At 41.9% G+C, this 17779-nt stretch overlaps 3 protein-coding genes across 4 annotated transcripts in view; 1 reads left to right on the top strand and 2 right to left on the bottom strand.

The window, feature by feature from the left end:
- Positions 1–751: 751 nt before the first annotated feature.
- fbxo4 (F-box protein 4) lies at positions 752–5181 on the bottom strand. Of its 2 annotated transcripts, none has more exons than XM_079160485.1 (7): positions 4965–5181; positions 3930–4204; positions 3625–3845; positions 3240–3315; positions 2951–3123; positions 2582–2808; positions 752–2480 (listed from the first exon to the last, which is right to left on the bottom strand). In XM_079160485.1, exons 1-7 carry the CDS (start codon positions 5127–5129, stop codon positions 2388–2390), a joined length of 1230 nt encoding a protein of 409 aa, XP_079016611.1. In that variant the 5' UTR covers positions 5130–5181; the 3' UTR covers positions 752–2387. The 2 variants fall into 2 exon arrangements, with proteins under 2 accessions (XP_079016611.1, XP_079016610.1); XM_079160484.1 differs by having other exon boundaries at positions 2582–2811.
- A 130-nt stretch (positions 5182–5311) lies between these two features.
- rimoc1 (rab7a interacting mon1-ccz1 complex subunit 1) lies at positions 5312–9959 on the bottom strand (the record flags this gene model as incomplete). The annotated part of the gene is made up of 6 exons (XM_079160807.1): positions 5312–6379; positions 6502–6616; positions 6807–6938; positions 7106–7252; positions 9082–9191; positions 9866–9959. The coding sequence occupies 6 exons, from the start codon at positions 9957–9959 to the stop codon at positions 6144–6146; spliced, it is 834 nt and encodes a 277-aa protein (XP_079016933.1). The 3' UTR covers positions 5312–6143.
- Positions 9960–10393: 434 nt separating this feature from the next.
- The window catches only part of oxct1a (3-oxoacid CoA transferase 1a), a 42555-nt gene continuing 35169 nt past the window's right edge, over positions 10394–17779 (top strand). The window contains exons 1-5 of the mRNA XM_079160911.1: positions 10394–10539; positions 11425–11533; positions 12163–12253; positions 17094–17229; positions 17419–17568. Coding sequence (XP_079017037.1) covers positions 10435–10539; positions 11425–11533; positions 12163–12253; positions 17094–17229; positions 17419–17568 — 591 coding nt within the window. The 5' untranslated portion in view covers positions 10394–10434. The remainder of the gene's footprint in view (positions 10540–11424; positions 11534–12162; positions 12254–17093; positions 17230–17418; positions 17569–17779) is intronic.

Here is a 17779-nt window from a genome sequence, read left to right on the forward strand (position 1 = left end):
GGCAGCTGGAGGCCTACCTTCCAAAACAAGGCCCCAGGAAACCTCCCCCCCACCAAACATTATGTAGGGATGTGTGCTAATGGTCCACAGTCTGCAGTCTAAACAAACACACTCGGAAAAATGTCCGAGCAAAGCAAGTTCCAGCAATGGACTCAACGCATCCTGGATGCCAACCCACAGTAACCTCATCGCTAGTTTACTTTGTTTAGTCTGCATTCACATAAAAGTAGCTCATCTTCATTCACTGCTCATTCATTCAGGCTGTAACTGTACATATTCATCCACACTGACAGCGGAAGGGCTTTACCTCCATCGGCTGCATCATGATCACAGAGTAAGAACAAAAGATTAAGGTAAGTTGTTCTCTGCATACCTGCCCGAAAAACAAGTCACCATTGTTGATATACTATTTTTTTTTTTTAATGTTTTTTTATGTGGTTCACCTTCATTGTGGGACATTCTGTGTAAAGAGCGTACAACACACAAACATAACATGTAGGTAAATAACTGTGGAGCGAGTAGCTAAGAGGTAGACATCCTGTTTACAGAGAGATGAGTTGAGAGGAAAAGTCAGATTCTCACACACACACACACACACACACACACACACACACACACACACACACACACACACACACACACACACACACACACACACACACACACACACACACAGCGGCCGACTTCTCCATATTTTCCCTTTAAATTTCAGCAGGGGGAAAAAAATGAATCAATCTCCGCTTCACCAGTATTCAGCTCAGCTAAATGCATCTAAATTGCACCAATCATGGTCCTATTTTAAATCTGTACGTCTATGAAAATGATTGTTGAGACAAAAGAGCTTTTTGATGGAAGGGCTGCCAGGAGGGAGGGGGGGGGCATATACTTTTACCTAAGATTTGTGGTTACCTAGGGGACTAGTACAAAAGAGCACCAGCGAGGCTCATTATGTTGTCATGCCTTACATGCTGCCATTAGGTCATGGGGACACCCAATATCAATCGGTGATCATTTTTATGGGACAAACATAACTTACACATAATAAGAAAAAAAAAATGTATCCGTTGTTCTGCTGTGATTATTTCATATCTATGTTTGACGAATATTTCTCACATTTCAGAGCTTTAAGGTGAGTGCTAGTCAAACAGTCAAGGCAGTTAGAAAGGCAGAGCTTTTGGCAACAAAGCATAGAAACATACAGCCACTAGTAGCGCCCCCTGGTGGCCACAACACAATGTTCTCCCTCGCTTGCTGACATACAGATGTTGACTCAACATTTCATGCCAGGGCTGACCTCAGAGGAAAGGAAAGCAGGGAGAAAAATATACCATCCACTGCTCAGGAGATGTGAACTTGTGCATGTGTGCAGAGAAGACGTGAAAGAAGGAAAGAGAGAAGACAAAAATAGTTTTGTCATTACTTGAACAGCGAGCTACTGGTTATTTAACAGACATTTAATACAGCTATCAGGGTGATTGAGAGACTGAAAGTGTGACTTCTCCACCACAAGAGAAATCTGTATTCATAAAAAACATTTGTATAAGAAATTTACTTTATATACATTTCTAATTGTACAGATAACAGATGCAAATATTTAAAATCAGGAGTATTTGCCATTTCTCAAAAAGGCAACTTCTTTATTGCACAACATCAAATATTTATAAAGTGAATTCAATAAATTGCTTGTATTATAAAGCTCTAAAAGTCATATCTTTACAGTATATGAGAGGTAAGCATTGATCAGAGGGCAGTGGATTTTGTCTGAAAGTTACAGAAGCGGACTGTAAAAACGCCAGGTCATTATGAACCGGACATGAAATATTGAAAAATGTCATGTCAAATCAGGAAAAATCTCTTTCCCATGTTGAACTTAACAGCGGGCAACCTGATTAGTCAGCAGCACGCCAAGTCTTAAACGTGGTAATAAATTGAGTCAAAGTGAAATTTTAAATTTTTTTTCATTTGGGTTTTTGTAGTCCTGCACCGGAGTCTTTTTATCTGTGTTTTACCACAAGTCTCATTGAACAAGCAGTGTTCATCCAACAACAACAACTACATTTGTTGTAACTTAAACAGCTGAACAGACCACAGAGTGTGTACTGTTGTATGTGTTATTGTCTGAAGTGAACAAACCCAGTTTGGGGGGACGGGGGGGACAGACGGACGGACTGTGAAGCGCCCAGACAAATGTTAAACCTCCTGTCCTGCTATCACTCCTTCATTTGGCTCTCTGTACATAAGAACAGAGTCTCTCTCAGTTGTCCCGGATGAATAACAGTCAGAAACCCATCAGTGCACATGTGGCACAAGTTACTCAGGAAATGGCGTGGTGCGTCTTGGTGTCTTAGTGGTTTTCATTCATCTGGCAGCCAGCAGAAGTTAGATAACTAGCTACCGTAGAGTTTGACTCCCGAACATCTCAGCAACCAGGAGACGCCCTCCAGAAGGCCTGATAGGGATTCTGCTACTGTATCCTGCACCTGAATAAGAGCGAGAAACACAAACACAGGTTGAAGAAAAAAAAAAGAGTCTCCTGAAACAGGATAGATTTCAATCATCAATCTTTTAATCTATAAATTACCATCCACGGGTTAGCCAGCTGGGGTAGTCCGAGTCTCTTTGCGATGTTGACACAGGGAGTCCGACACCTGGCCCCGTTTCTGCTGGTACTAGTTTGCAGGTGGGTTATCCTGACTTCTTCCGATTCTTCTCTGGAGACACAGGAGAGCACCAGCAGAGGCCTGGTCGCTGAACCCTCGGCACAGCTAAGCACAGCCCGAATCTGAGCCGCCTCGGACTCCCCGTCGCCTACTGATGACATGGTTTTTCATGCAAATGGTCTTCGCTGGCAATTTATATGGCAAAAAAAAAAAAACCCCACTGTGCATGATGCGACATGGTGGTAGCAGAGGAGCAAGAAGCTGCGAATAGATACGCCATCTTATCTCACCTCTCTCAGGCTCGGCATTGGCTACATAGATGAAACCGTCCACCACCTGGCACACTTGCTGGACCTGAGGAGCAGGGCTGTAGATTGGATAGCCCGAGTCGTCGGCTCCTTCAAAGGTAAAAAGTTTGTTGCTGATGCTCTGCTGCTGCAATCTGGCTTTCTCCCTCTCTGCCCTGCACACACACAAAAACACACAGTTTTAATGACGGTGGCAGTATTCACAACGATACGCAGGAAAAACAGATTGCAACTGCAACTCACATGGTATCTTTGAATACAAAGTGCTTACCTATTGGTTGAGTACAGAGTCAGGATATTGAATTTGTGTTGGTTGTTGAACATGTAACTGATCCCTGAGCCAATACCTAGAGTATAAAAACAAGGGTCGGTTAGATTATTGGGAAGTCTTAGCTGATAACATTTATTGGCCAATATTGCCACCTAGTGGTAGGCAAGTAAACGTACAGCTAGTAAGTGAAGTGTGTGGTTTGTAAAAATAACCACATCAGCATTATCGCTTGTTAAAGTGATCTTGTTCCAGTGCCAGCTCTAACCAGCTCAAGAAGAAGCTGGACTTTAAACTGATTCAGGGGTAGTTTTGTCGCTATGCTAATAGTGGTGACTGGGAAGAGCTTAGCCTTCATCATCAGCACACAGCATCACAGTTATCTCACCATTTATCTGTCTGTGAGGAGTGCCCGTCACTGGAAGCACATCTGGAGCACGCAGGACACTTGTGACTAAAGAGACGTCCAGCTGCTCCATGCCGGGGCCAAACATGGCATAACGTGGCTCAGATGAGGGCACCAGAGACTGGAGAAAAGAGGTCACGACCTCATATGTCGGCCGTGAGGGAAGCCATCGTTGTCTGCAGGATGGGCAGCCTTTCAGGTATCTGTCGAGACATAAAACGGCGGTCAAAATCTCTTTCAAACAAACCAACCTCGATACGGGACGACAGAAAAAAAAAGACACCCACTCTGACATGTAGTCCACTTTCGATTCCATCCCTTTGTCGTCCCACTCTTCTCTATCGTCCAGGCTCTCATCTTCATCGATTAGTGGTGCGTCCAACAACTCCAGTTGGGGCATGCTCACGTGGTCAATGGAGGGCCAGTTTAGCATGTCCCTGTGCAGGAAGTATCTCCACAGTATTGGATCTCTAACCATGGCCCTCCAGTACCGACTGGTGGCTCCCAGAATGCAGATATCCGCCGGAGACAGTAAGGTCATGATCAGGAACTGTATGTCCACCTTGAAGAAGGAGGGTATGATTTAATACCATGATTTCAACAAAACTAAACCAAAAGAGTGTCAAGGACTGGTTAGGAGAATGAGACAGGAAGGACACGGTGGACGATCACTAACACCTGAATATATATTATCAATAGAAATACACAAACGGATAACAAAAGCCCGGCATTTCAAATGTTACTTTAGTGAGAGTTGGCTACATAAATATTAACAGCAAAATGTGGGCTTCTTTAAGTATCAAAGGGTGTCTCTTCACAACTCGACTCTATGGCTATTGGCAACATTTAACCATCTTATTTCACTTTATGTAATGTGACATCTTGTCCATTAATTGTTGGTACTAGTGCATTTGACAATTAAAATGTGATGCATTATGAAGCCTGTTCAACCAGAACAGAAAGCTCCACCTTGAACAGACCTACCCTGAACTCAAATGTTCGCCAAAAGTTCCCGGAAGGTTCGAAGAACAACGTCCCGTGATTAATATTGTACGTGTTGCGTGTCAAAATTGCACCAGATTTAAAAAAAAAAAAAGCACTTCATGGGGTCCCCATCAATACACCCACCACGTGAGAAGATTGGAGGAGCGGTTATCGAGATATGCGAGGAACAGTTTCCAGTTTTCGAATTTGTAGAAATGTATTTGAACCTCACATACCTGCCCCTGCCTCACGCCATGAGATTAATATAGACATTAAAACGGCTATATAGTTTAGGACAAGTCAAACAAAACAAGACATGTACATTATATTTCACTCACCGGCAAACTATCCAGAGATCCCGGTTGTGGCTCTTCTACCGCGTCCACAACAGGCGTCAAAGAGCCTTTGACAACTTTACCACCGTTTGGAAAATATCGGTCCCTGAACCGTCTGAGGCTGCGGATCACAACAGACTCGCTGAGCTGCTGGGTCTGTCCTGCCATGATTTCAGAAGTCAGTGGTAATACGCTAAGAGAAGGTAAGACCACTGTGATATCGACGTAGTGAGCGGTGACAACACATCCATCCGTCTTACTTCCTTGTTGCTGGCTGAAGTGGGGCATTGTGGGTATTGTGTTTTTCAATAATGTGCCGCTAAATCGTGTTTTTCTTAAAACAACGCGCGTGTTTATTGTCAACGAGGACATAAAAAACAGAAAATGATTTTTGTCCAAACAACACAGAGTCTATTAATAGTTGTACTATCAAGGTTACTGAAGTGGCAGAGAAATGTAATTTTGCAATAGATGGGAATACAAGTGGCGCATTACAAAGCTGGTATGAACAAATCTGAACATACTTCAAATAGTCATGAATACATCATTGTCAATTGTTTTTGAACACCTTTCTTTTGCCTTTAGTGTATATTTGTATACACACATACATATATAATGTATATGCAATTATAATATATTAAAAAGCATAACAAAATAGCAAAAAAACAATAAATAAAATGTTACTGTGCAATGTCTCATTTCCAGCTGGATTACTTTCAATCTTTAAAAAAAAGAAAAAAGAAAAAAAAAAAAGGTCAATTTCATTAATAACCTTTTAATATTTATATTAATGTTATTATAACACATTCTCAGAGCAAAATAAGTGCCCCAGTCAACAGTCTGGAATCAAGATGATAACTGCTTTTTCAGCAGGACAGGGCAAAATGTTATTTAACAACCGGGGCTGCATCCCCTGCCAGTTTTACACCACCAGTCTTATCCTTTCTAACCTCTCCTTCACCTGCTTTGGCCTGGGCCGTTTGGCATGGGATGAGGTTGCCTGTAGACACTGATCCAAAGACTTTTTTTCTTCACATAAACTTTCTCCCCATGTCTCTACTGTACCTTCCACAAGATTACACCCCACCTGATGAATTGCATTTTTATTTGGGGTTGACACACATTTGAATACTGAACTTAGATCTGTGCCCGAGGGCAACTTCAACACAGGGGCAGCTGGGTTCACTGTAAAATACTAAGGATTTCCTTGGCATTTTCTGTGTTCCAGCCCTGGCCCTGCAGAGGGCCCTCACAGGCCAGCACGTATTTGTTGAGGATCTGTGTGCCAATGTCCCGAAACTGGAGGCGATCTTCTTTGCGATCCATAGTGTCAGCACTGCAGTCCTCGTACTTGACCGCCCAGAAACACATCTCCCCGATGTACATCATCGTCAACAGGTGTGTGTCTGAGAAGATGCCTGGCCAAAATCACAAGTAAGTAGTGAGTATGATCGAATGGCTCACATGAAGAATTGTCTCAAACTTGACTGAAGCTGCACAACAGTTTGTGTTATTCATAGATAACTGATGACATATTTACCTTCAGATAGGAAGCTTGCTGTAGCAGTGTCATGGAGCACCACGCCATCGTTGAGCTTCACAGAGTTTCTCACCTGCAGCATCCGCATTAGGTAGCGCACCCCTTCCTGAATACACTAGATTGAAATAACAGAGTCAGATCAGCATTAGGACCAATCTCAGCATATGCCAACAAAAAAAACAACTTAAGATACTAATCTTCTGTTTGTACCAAAACAAAGTAAATGTATCTGGCTGAAGCAGCCCACGTCTCTGTTCACAAAGACAATTTACTGAATCTACTTAGATCTCTTAACAGTGTGGCACCTTAAGGAATGTGTCCTTGTTTTTCTTAATCCACTGTTTTCGTTGATGAAGGGTGTGGCAGTACATGTACAGCAGAGCTCCACGTCTCCAATAGAGGCATTCTAACAGCTCAAGGCCCAACATAGACTGCACCTATGAAAAACCAAAAGACATAAATAGCACTGTTAAGACAATGACATGGAAGTAAATATGTGCTACTTCTCTTTTAGCATAACTATAAACCAGAGATCCCATTAAAGTGGAATTGACGTCATTGGGAATACATGCACACAAGATGGTCTTGACACACATATACACACTTCTTGTGCTGGCGCTAGCCTCCCTGCCAAAACCTCTGGCTCGGTCAGGTCTTGCAGCAGCTGCTGGATTTTAAAAGGTGAGCAGTCCTCAGGGAACTCCTGGTCCACCAGTTTATTCTCTTCATAAAATGTGATGTCCAGGATCACCTACAGGATGAAAAACAAATGTATACTCACACTGAATATAATGTTTAAGAAAACTATGCAACAAGTTTCACACTTACAAAAATACTGTTTAAGTCATCCGAAGCAAACTAAATGACTGTATTGAGTTCTTCAGAATCACTAAAAACTAGTGGTGTAACGGATCACGGATTGATCCGGGATCGGTTCGGATCACACCTCACGGTTCGGATCAATTGAGTTTTTTTAATTTTTTTTTATACAGTATAATCATTATAGTGTGTAATAAAGTTGTACTGCTGCTGTTCCTTTTCAAGTAACAAGTCCCCGAATATCAATGCAGAGTGTCAGTGAACAGATAAAGCAGTAGTGTGTTCACGTGAACGGAGCGTGAAGCATTTAACGGTGAGTCACGGCAAGCGGAGGAGCTTCAGAAGCTCCCGGCATCATTTAAGTCGCACATTTGGGAGCATTTTGTCTTCCCTGTAACTTATGACCGGATAAGGGTGGTGGACAAAAGCATTACGGCATGTAGGCGTTGTTTAAAGAGAAAGACATACGACAACGGCTGACTGTGACGGTTCACTTCATCACGGCGGAGTGGTAGATTCATAGTCCGGTGCTGCAGACACGCCCCCTCTGTGAGAGTCACACAGACACACACCTGGTGCAGGTGCTGACAGAAGCAGCAGAGTGAAGCTAGACAGGCCCAATAGCAACATCCCAGTCACCACAGAAAGGTCTACCCTCTCCCCAGACAATGGAGATATTTTCATCTTCTTGAAAACAAATGTAGAGTTGTAGACCATTTCACAGTAATGGTAAACATTATTGTGTATTTGAATGACTTAACCTGACAGGAAGTAAACATTGACCCAAGTTGTTGCCGAGCAGTTCAGTTCAGTCTAAACAGTGTAAGCTAGCCCACTGGCTGTTTCTTTTTTTCAATTTTGATCAAAGGACGAGGGTCTCAACATACCTTATGTTGCACATAAACTTAACAGAATTGAGGATTCTTGAATGTTTTATTTTTATTTAATTTTGTTTCAAATTGGACATCTTCAGTATTTGTTTTCATGCAAGACTATAGCCCAAAGTTCTTTGCTTTAAGTGTTCTTGAAGTTCTTTAATTAATAAATGGATAGCAAAGTTATATTTGTCTCCTCCCCTTGCTGATCCGAACCGTGACTCAAGAACCGTGATCCGAACCGAACCGTGAGGTTTGTGATCCGTTGCACCCCTACTAAAAACCCTATTGAGCATCTTCAGTCAGGGTTTAGACCACTTCACATCAACAAGACAACCATAACAATCTACAACTAACCTGACTCCAGCACACACTTGGCTTTAACCTTCCTCAATCTAAGCATCTCTTGGTACAAAGTTAAGTAACTTGATTGCAGTTAGGGCATACATTTCCTCGCCTACATTGTGAAAGCTATGATATCAGTGAAGTAAATATTACCCCTATTTGTAGATGTATAGCATATGGTTTTGAACTCCAAGGCTAAGCTGAGGGGCTACAAGTTTGACGTTTATAGGGGTAAAACCAAAAAATAACACACATTCATTTTGGTTAATCGCTTATGTCATTTATCAAGCAAACCTGACAAGGATTTGGTGGTTCCGCCTTCTCAAATTTAAGGATGCTTTTGCCTGTTTAATAAAAGTACGCATGACTGAATACCTTTGAGGTTTGGACTCTAAGGCAGATACACCTCACACTCTGAAGATCACCTTGAGTTCAGGGAATTTGAGAGGCATTTTTTCACTATTTTATGATATTTTATAAACTAAACGATTAACAGGAAACAGAGTCAGATACTAAACACTCATGAAGTGTAATGAAGTACCTGTGTGTAATCCTGAAGCACCTTGGAAAGGTTGCTACTCTCCCCTCCTTGCCTGTAATAGCTTTTCAACTTGTCTAGTATGGCAGACGCATTCTGTAAATAGTCATCATCTGTGGAAGAAAGGCACATTAACATGTTACCAATTACAGGTCTACTCAAGAAAAAATGTCTACTGTTGTTGATGAATGGCACTTTATATTTACAAGTGTATGCAAAATAGTTTTAACGTAACAAAGCTAAAGGCAATGCGACTATTTGCCAACATAATAAGTTAATACAATCATGGCATGAAATGTGAACAAACGTTTTCAAGCGTTTAACAATGTTTACATGTACTGACTAATATAACAGGTACAATTCAACATAAAATAATGGCAACTTTACTTCTACGGTTAACTCTCACCCCTATTGTATTTACTTTTACGGGGCATCGTGTTTCATGGCCAGCTAACGTAAACCGTTTGTCAACAATAATGCATTTTAGCTAACGTTAGCAAAATTACGCTAGCCGTTAACTCGGACACCCAGATATTCAAAAACAAACATCGGTCAGTTAGTAACCGTTACGCAGTTAAATGTTCACCGACCGTTAGTTAACTGTTGGGCAAGTATTATCTGCCGTTAACATTTCATGAGACAGCAGCTGTTGTTATAGTTGCAAGCTATGTTAGATAACGTTAGCTAGCTTGCTAGTTGGCTAATAAACTGAACAATAATCGTAGCCACGCAGACGAGGTGCCAAAAACGGCCACAAGACACACAAATAACAACGTCACGTCCATACCTTGCTTTTCAGCTCTGAGACTGGAACACTTGATGTCTAACTCAAATATCCTTCTCTCCAACTCAAAACCCTGTCGCCTGTAGTCGTCGGCCATGACTAAAAGTATGCGTCACGTGAGCCAGGGATTACTCACGTGCTCATAGTGTCATGCCTGTTTCCAAGAGACATCAGTGTGTTTGTGTGTGTGTGCGCGTGCGCGTGCGCCTTGGAGGTAGTTATCTCCACACTTGAATGTACTTAAATCCCGTTATTTATTCCACCCTGGGGTTTTTGAAACGACATTAACGTCTCTGTAATAGTGAAAGCATTTTGCAGTTCGCCGAGTACTTCGTGGTGACGTGGTGATGGTGGTGAAAGGGTTACATTTAAATAAACTTGCCGAGCCTCTCTGTATCCCCGCGTGCTAGTCCAGCCCACTGACGCACCAGCCAATGTCATTGGGGCGCTGAGGATTTGGCGTGTGAGCTAGCACTGCTGGTAGCCACACTGCAACCTTTCAGCCGCCTACATCATCTGTCGTCTCGTCTGCTGGAGCTATCACTGTGCTCCTCTCCCCGTGTCTCCAAAACATGGCTGCCCTCAAAGCTTTGTGCAGAGCGGAGAATTTATTCTTCAAAAACCTCTCAGGTCCCCGCAGAACCAAATTAAATGGGGCTAATCTGCAATTGAGCAAGGTTGGTACGGTTACGTTGATGGGTTCAATAATTGACAAGGTTAACACGAGATGGTTGTAAATGGCTGGAATACATGATCATATCAAATTGTGACGATTAACTACTTTAAACAATGAATAGAAAGTTCATTGTAGCGGCTTTACATGATCCACCTCTACCAGCATGCATTTACACGCAAACAATATTTCCGTTATGCACCTGTTATAGTCTGGACGTTGTACAATACATGCTTTCATAATCCACTGTGCTGTCTGAAATTAGAACTAATAAGGAAAGCAAAATGAGTGAATGCTCAAGGTTACACGTTCATAGGTATCCGTGTTACTCAAATCCCAAGTATGTAACATCAAATGCCAGTTAAACAGATTTATAAAGTAATTGCAATAAACATAGCCTGTGGACTCACAGCACAATATTAGTCCACACAATGGGTATTGGGAAGCCCATCATGGTTCTAATCCATGATAGCCCAGACTGTGAAATACAGGTGGCAAAACACAAGAAAATGTGCTGCATAGAAATCAGAATTGGTTTTAACCCCACAGGTACAGTTTGAGTTGAGTCCTCCGATAACTGTTGTCTTGGGACTCTTAGCTGCAGGCTACTCTCAAGCTCTGCTCCTTTTTATTGAAGGATTTGTTCATCAGTTTTGCTTATCTTTACCCTCCTCGACTGAGTAAACTCTATAAGCCACTTGATCTGTGCAAACATATTAGCTGCCCTCAGGCATCTGTCGGTATTGTTTTAACCAGCAACATTTTTTAAGCGTTATACTGATATGTTCTCATTCAGAATCACTTATAGTTAGTTCCTGGAGCTCTTTTTGAAAGATTAAATTGAAGTGTTTTTGTTTATTTTAACCGCCTCTTGATCCGCTTTCTGCAGTCCTGCGGCTGCTACTTTTCTACCTCCAGCCAAAGAAGTTCACACTTCTACTCGGATCCCACAGAGGCAGTCAAAGATATCCCAAGTGGAGCTACCATTCTTGTGGGAGGTAAGACATGCAGCACTTTCACAAACGGACTCTTAAGATTATAGGATGGATACATAGACACCTCGGTGACAGTGCTGGCATGTTATCTCAGTTTTTAACTGCGTGCAAGTTTTGTTAACCCATGAAAACAATGTATGTTTAATGAGCCCTTAACCGCAACGTGAGCTTGAACTTTGTCTGGCATGGTGGTTGATTACCACCCACACACAGAGCACACACAAATTCCACAGCTCTTATTTATAGTCAAGTTCGGAGTGACATTGTTAAACATTTTCCATTGTGTGTCACCTCTATCTGGGGGGAAAAAACACAGACAAACAGAAATCCGCCTCACTCAGTGGAATATTAGAAACACGTGATACTGACAAATGACTAGAATTACCTGAGGCTTGGTTCAAGGTTGACCATGTTATTAGATTTAAAGTTTTCCTGTGTGTGTTGTAACAGCAGTATATATGATTGTGTTTTCTTTTTTCCATATCTGCCAAGTTCCTAACCCTACTAGGTGAAAGTTCCACCTTGAAGTACCATAGTTAAGCCTGTTCACACACTCTGCAATGACTCCTTGTTTGCTTCCACTTTGTTTTTGTTTATAATGCATTACTGTCTTTTTGTGTGGCGCAACACAGGTTTTGGATTATGTGGCATCCCAGAGAATCTCATCAACAGTTTACTGAAGACCGGCGTTAACGGTCTCACGGCCGTCAGCAACAATGCAGGGTAAGTGTGTGTGTGTGTGTGGATCCGCATGTGTGCTTGCAAACCACACAGTGCATTTGATGACGGTGCTTGATATTGATTTAACTCCATCACCACCATCATTCCAACGTTTGAATCTAGAAAGGTCAGCGGTGTCATGTATCCCGTCATGTGTCATTTCTGTTTCATTAGGTGTGCGTTAACCGTTCACTGAAAAGAAAGTTCAATCTGACCTTTAACTCTTTCACCAGTCTTGAACAAAATGTCACACGTAGTCCTGATTGGACGTACGAAGGCGTGTGACTCTCTTCATCTCCTTACCGACTTGTTTTAAATATTGGAGAGGTATTGGTGACCTTGTGGCGGTATCCTCAAACATGCGGTGTCGACCTGGAGAGATGCCCAGAAGTTAGCTTCTGATAAGTTATCAGATTTGCAGGCACAAGGAAAAGGTGTTGCAGTGACTCCTTCAGTAGTCAGGTGTGTGTAATTAGCTTCTGATAAGTTATCAGATTTGCAGGCACAAGGAAAAGGTGTTGCAGTGACTCCTTCAGTAGTCAGGTGTGTGTGATGTGTGTCTTTTCTCTCAGTGGGACAAACTCCAGATAAATACGTTCAGATGTTTCCCTTCTGGCAATCAGCTGCTGACATCAATGCCCTTTATTAAGCATTCGGTCTCGTTACCTTGATATTGTAATGGTAAAAAATATATATCAGTATCATGAAATGGTTAGAAACATTAGAAGAACAGAGTTAGACATTTAGCTCTGTCCAAACATGGGGTAAAGACAGATAGCTCTGTGTAAACATGATTTATGATCAGATCAGGAACTAAAAGTTACTGTTTACTTTAGAGGACCGTAAAGACAGATACAGGAAGGTCAGAAAGGGTCACACTGGGGGTTTGTTTCTGTCCTGGGGATGTTTAGGTTAATGTAAATGTATCTGACAATGAGATCAAGGGAAAATGGGAGCTCAGATAAACCAGAGTAAGACACCTTTGACCTGTCTAAAGGAGGAGACTGTTCCTGCTTTAGTATATAGTGTGTGAGGATTTGAACTGATGTTGAAGAATGCTCCCAGCAGTCTCTGTGTGAAGAGCTGTGTTGGGGGATTCTCCCTCTTGCAAGAGATTAAATGGAACTGGACAACTTTGAATGATTTGGAGACTTGGATTATTTTGATTTGCGAATAACACTCTCTTCTCCCGATTAACATAAAAATATTCTACGACAATATGCAGGAGAATCTCAAACTAGAGACGTAGTCATTGATTCTGACTACGTGGCTCAATCATGTAGGAAATACCTGAATCATGACAATCCTGGAAAGAACATTTTTCCCTGGATCTTTTTTGGCACCATGTTGATGTCTCTCTTGCAGACTAGGAAACAGTCTTGTCAGTGGTCACGTTGCAGTCTTTTTCCGTAACTGAATGCCACACACAGCTTTATATGAATTGTTTGCACAGCAGCACTGAAACTTGAGAGAGTCACTGGAAATCTGTTCTACTTAAATATGAAACAGATTCTGCAAAAATATTTCTTTCCCTCTGACTACCTCAAACATGTTCCAACACCTCACACACACATTCTTTCATTTCTACATTGAAAGTACTGGCTTCCAAAAATATTGAACTTGACTTGATTTGCTGGTGCAAACTGTGATTTCTGAACTGTTCCTATTTGCACTCTGCATACAGCACAAATTAGAAACCCCACTCTGACATTGATTACCCTCTGGTCTGATATATTCCTGCAGAACTTGTATTCCATCTCTACAACTGCAGACATACTTACACAACTGTGCGTGGATTGCTATTGCTGAAAGAGTCAAACTGAACGGTTGGATATTTTGACAAACCTACAGAAACTTAACAAAAAAAAAAAGATATATGTATGTAACCTGGGCCCACGGTAGGGATCTGCTACCGTAATTGCAGCACACAGTATCGGTATTACAAAGCAGTCTCAACTATTGAAAACACTTGTCTACGCTCATAAAACTGCTAAATTGAGTTTTAGAGTCCAAAGTGGTGGCACAGAGTGATTCCTATTGTAGTTGTGCAGTAGGAAGATCAAATGTCTTCAAAGTCTCTGCACAGACACTTTGAATACATTTCTCTGTGCCGGTAGTTATTTCAGCCAGAAAAACACTTTCCTACAAAGTGTGCTTCACAGAAGTTACTCTTCACCAGACTTCTCTCGTGGACTTTGGTTTTGCTGGATATTGATTCTTGAAATAGTTACTCAAATTATTTACTTGAGCCCTCTGAACAATCATTGCTGCCCATAGACTGTACATTTGCAACCTCTTACAAACAGTGGCCATGTTGTCTCTGAGCCAGTCCCCAACACAGTGGATCATCTTATGCATGTCCACATGTAGGCTACATGTACATTTTAGTGGGATCTATAGTATTTATAGTACGCGTCAGTACATATCTTGCGTCGGGCTCATATTGCAACAAGGAGTTTAAAACTGACTGCGTAACACACGACTGATTATTCGTGTTTTGTAAAAGCTACCGGGCCCGTGTATGCTGTACATCCACTCTTTTTGTTTTGGTGACAACTAAGCGTGTCTGCAGGGAAGAGGGCTGTGAGAGGAAAGAAGCAGTTGTGTAACATTTCATTTTGGACAGAAGATTTCCCAAAGCTGTAAACTTCTCTTCCTCTGCTCCTTTGTTCTTGAAGACCCGAATGGGTTGTTAATCCTCTTCAAGTCTCAGAGGAAGGACACGATTTTACACTCTGTGTTGCTTCTATCTCAGGAATAATGCACCCGTGATAACAGAGAGAACAGTCTTTACCGCCACGATGAGCACTTTGAGATAAACGCAATTTCTCTCAACACAGACTGCTGTAATCTGGTGAAAGTGCAATACTACAAATACGACATATGGGAGTCAGTACGAGACAATATGATGGATGAAGTTTTTGCGAATAGTAAGAAAGAGTAAGAGCAGTGTGTTTGATGTTTTCTGGGAAGATTGAATTCTGGCGTGATGAAGACTGACACAGTGGGCCCTTCATGCACTGTAATACGAGATGAGAGAGCATTCAGCTGTACACAAGAGGAGATTATTGAGCTGTGACAGAGCGGTACCCCCCTGCAGCTTTATATTCATGCTTTTACCAGCAGAGATTCTGTATGAAAGGCAGAAATTGTGTCCAATTCTGGAAGCTGCTCTGATCACTGAACATTTATCTTGGAGAGCTTGCATTATTTCAATTCTGTATTGTCCTCTGTCCCCGATAGGAGAGTCCACCCGTTGAAGTTGACGTGGTGTTTGTCCTCAAACAAACATACAGACACACACAAGATAACAAACTGTTAGCATTAGTCAGACTTGCCCTTTCACATAGACGGTCTTGGATGTTTTGTAACGCTAGCGGCGTGTGGGACGGGGGTGCTTTACACAGTCATCTGTTTTTTATATTCTGAGCGCACATGACCTAGATATCTTGTCAGCCGAGGATCTGAGATTAGAGTTGCGGACAAAGCAGTGGTTCCTGATTCTCAGCTTCCTGGGATATCGGAAACAAGGAAAATCCGCTCTTTTGTATTGGCTCTGAACAGTAGGATCAGAGACGGTAATAAAGGACAACAATTTCTTAAATCCTAGGATTTACATTAACATAAAGTAAACATTTTGAAAGTTTCATTTGGTTGGTCATTAAAACAGATTTGATTTGATTGCAGTGTTCTCAGAGGAATATTGCCTGTAATAAGACAGGGTGGGAAATATAAGACTTTTACAAGACGGAAGCCTGTTAATGACTGACCAGCCACATAAAGTCAGTCATCTCACTAAACCGTTAGTATCCCAACAGCCCTAGTAACACAGTGACTGTCTTTGGTCCCAGAGGGGAGTAGTCCCAGTGCTATGTATAGGTCTGAATGTGTGACGTCCTATAGCACCACGTGGAGCAGGTGTAACCCAGATTTGAGACCAACATGAGCATGCGTAATAAAAACAGAGTAATAATTCTGTGCGGTTTTCCCAGACAATAAACAAGGCGATGCTCTCAAATGTCTCGGTCTCATAAGCCTTCATTACGGCCATGGATAGGCTGTAAGATCACATAAAAGGAGCCGTATCACTTGGTTTGGTCCAGTTACAACCACTTTCAATAACCTCCCTGGGGATGTTTGGTAATAAGAGCTATGTTTCAAACTGCACAATGTCAGGAGACTCCTCCCAGTCAAAGAGCAGGGACAAATGAGACTAAACTATCGTGGGAACTACATTGAGTAACGGTGGACGTAATTAGGATTTTTAAGAAACGGATCAACAGATAAAATCCTTCAATGGCAATAAATCTCTACAAGCTAACTAAATCCATTTTACATATGAAACACTAAATAATCGATTGCATACACATTTGCACCCTTTAAGACAGTTTGTATTAGAGGCAGCTTTAGCAGCCTTATGTTGAACTACTGCATTAAACTTGTGAAATCTGTATAAACTGTTCCTCGTTTTCTTTAAAATCTTTATTTGTTGAATATTGAAAATGTGAGTTTAAACCCACAATTTTCTGTCTTCGGTATTTGTTCAATATACTGTAGCCTAGCTGGGGGCGGCTGTGGCTCAGGAGGTAGAGCGGTCGTCCACTGATCACAAGATTGGCGGTTCAATCCTCTATTGTTTTAGAGTGTTTTTGGCCAATATACTGAACCCCAAATTGTTTTGTGTGTGTGTGTGTGTGTGTTAATGGATGAATGTTGGCTGGTGTTGTAAAGTGTTTTTAGTGGTCACTAACAACAAGAGCACCATATGAATGCCGTCCATTAACAATTGACCTAATCGTTCCCATTCAAAGGTTCATGATGATATGTGAATGTTTTTCTTCAGAGTGGATAACTTTGGCCTGGGCCTGCTGCTGAAGACTAAGCAGATCAAGAGGATGATCTCTTCCTACGTCGGGGAGAATGCAGAGTTTGAGCGACAGTATCTGACCGGGGAGTTGGAAGTGGAACTGACGCCACAGGTTGGTCAGAAAACATGGAAAGGTCTATACATAACTTTATGTTTTAGGAGGTTTTGACATGTTCAATTCCAACATCCAAATGATCAGACCTCATACTGTATATGTGACGTACTGGACAATAACAAAGGCATGCAGTGGACATTTATATATTGTAGTCTTCTTTTAATCTGACACTCTTTTTCCCTTCAGGGAACTCTTGCAGAGAGGATCAGGGCCGGGGGTGCTGGGGTTCCAGCCTTCTTCACAGCCACTGGCTACGGCACACTGATCCAAGAGGGAGGCTCTCCTATTAAGTACAACAAAGATGGCAGCATTGCCATCGCCAGTGAGAAGAGAGAGGTGAGCGTTTTGAGCACTTTTTGCTTCCCAGGAAGCTGGATATGGTGCGTTGTTGTTCTCTCCAGAAGTGAAAGACATCCTTTCTTCACAGTGGAAGATGCATGTAGACCTGGGTTCAAGAAGTCCTCAAAATAGGCTTTGCATTACAAAAAACACACATTCATTCTCCTTTTAAATAACGAGGGAAACAAGGCTTTTCACAGATGGCGTA

Source organism: Pholis gunnellus, assembly GCF_910591455.1.
Source record: "Pholis gunnellus genome assembly, chromosome: 6".
Taxonomy (NCBI): Eukaryota; Metazoa; Chordata; class Actinopteri; order Perciformes; family Pholidae; genus Pholis; species Pholis gunnellus.

Excerpts from the sequence above, each read along its gene's own strand:
- fbxo4 (XM_079160484.1), bottom strand. The coding sequence starts at position 5,129 with ATGGCAGGACAGACCCAGCAGCTCAGCGAGTCTGTTGTGATCCGCAGC. Across the intron at positions 4,205-4,964 it reads GATCTCTGGATAGTTTGCCG|GTGGACATACAGTTCCTGAT; the intron begins GTGAGTGAAATA and ends TCCTTCTTCAAG. Across the intron at positions 3,316-3,624 it reads TCCTCACAGACAGATAAATG|GTATTGGCTCAGGGATCAGT; the intron begins GTGAGATAACTG and ends TTTATACTCTAG.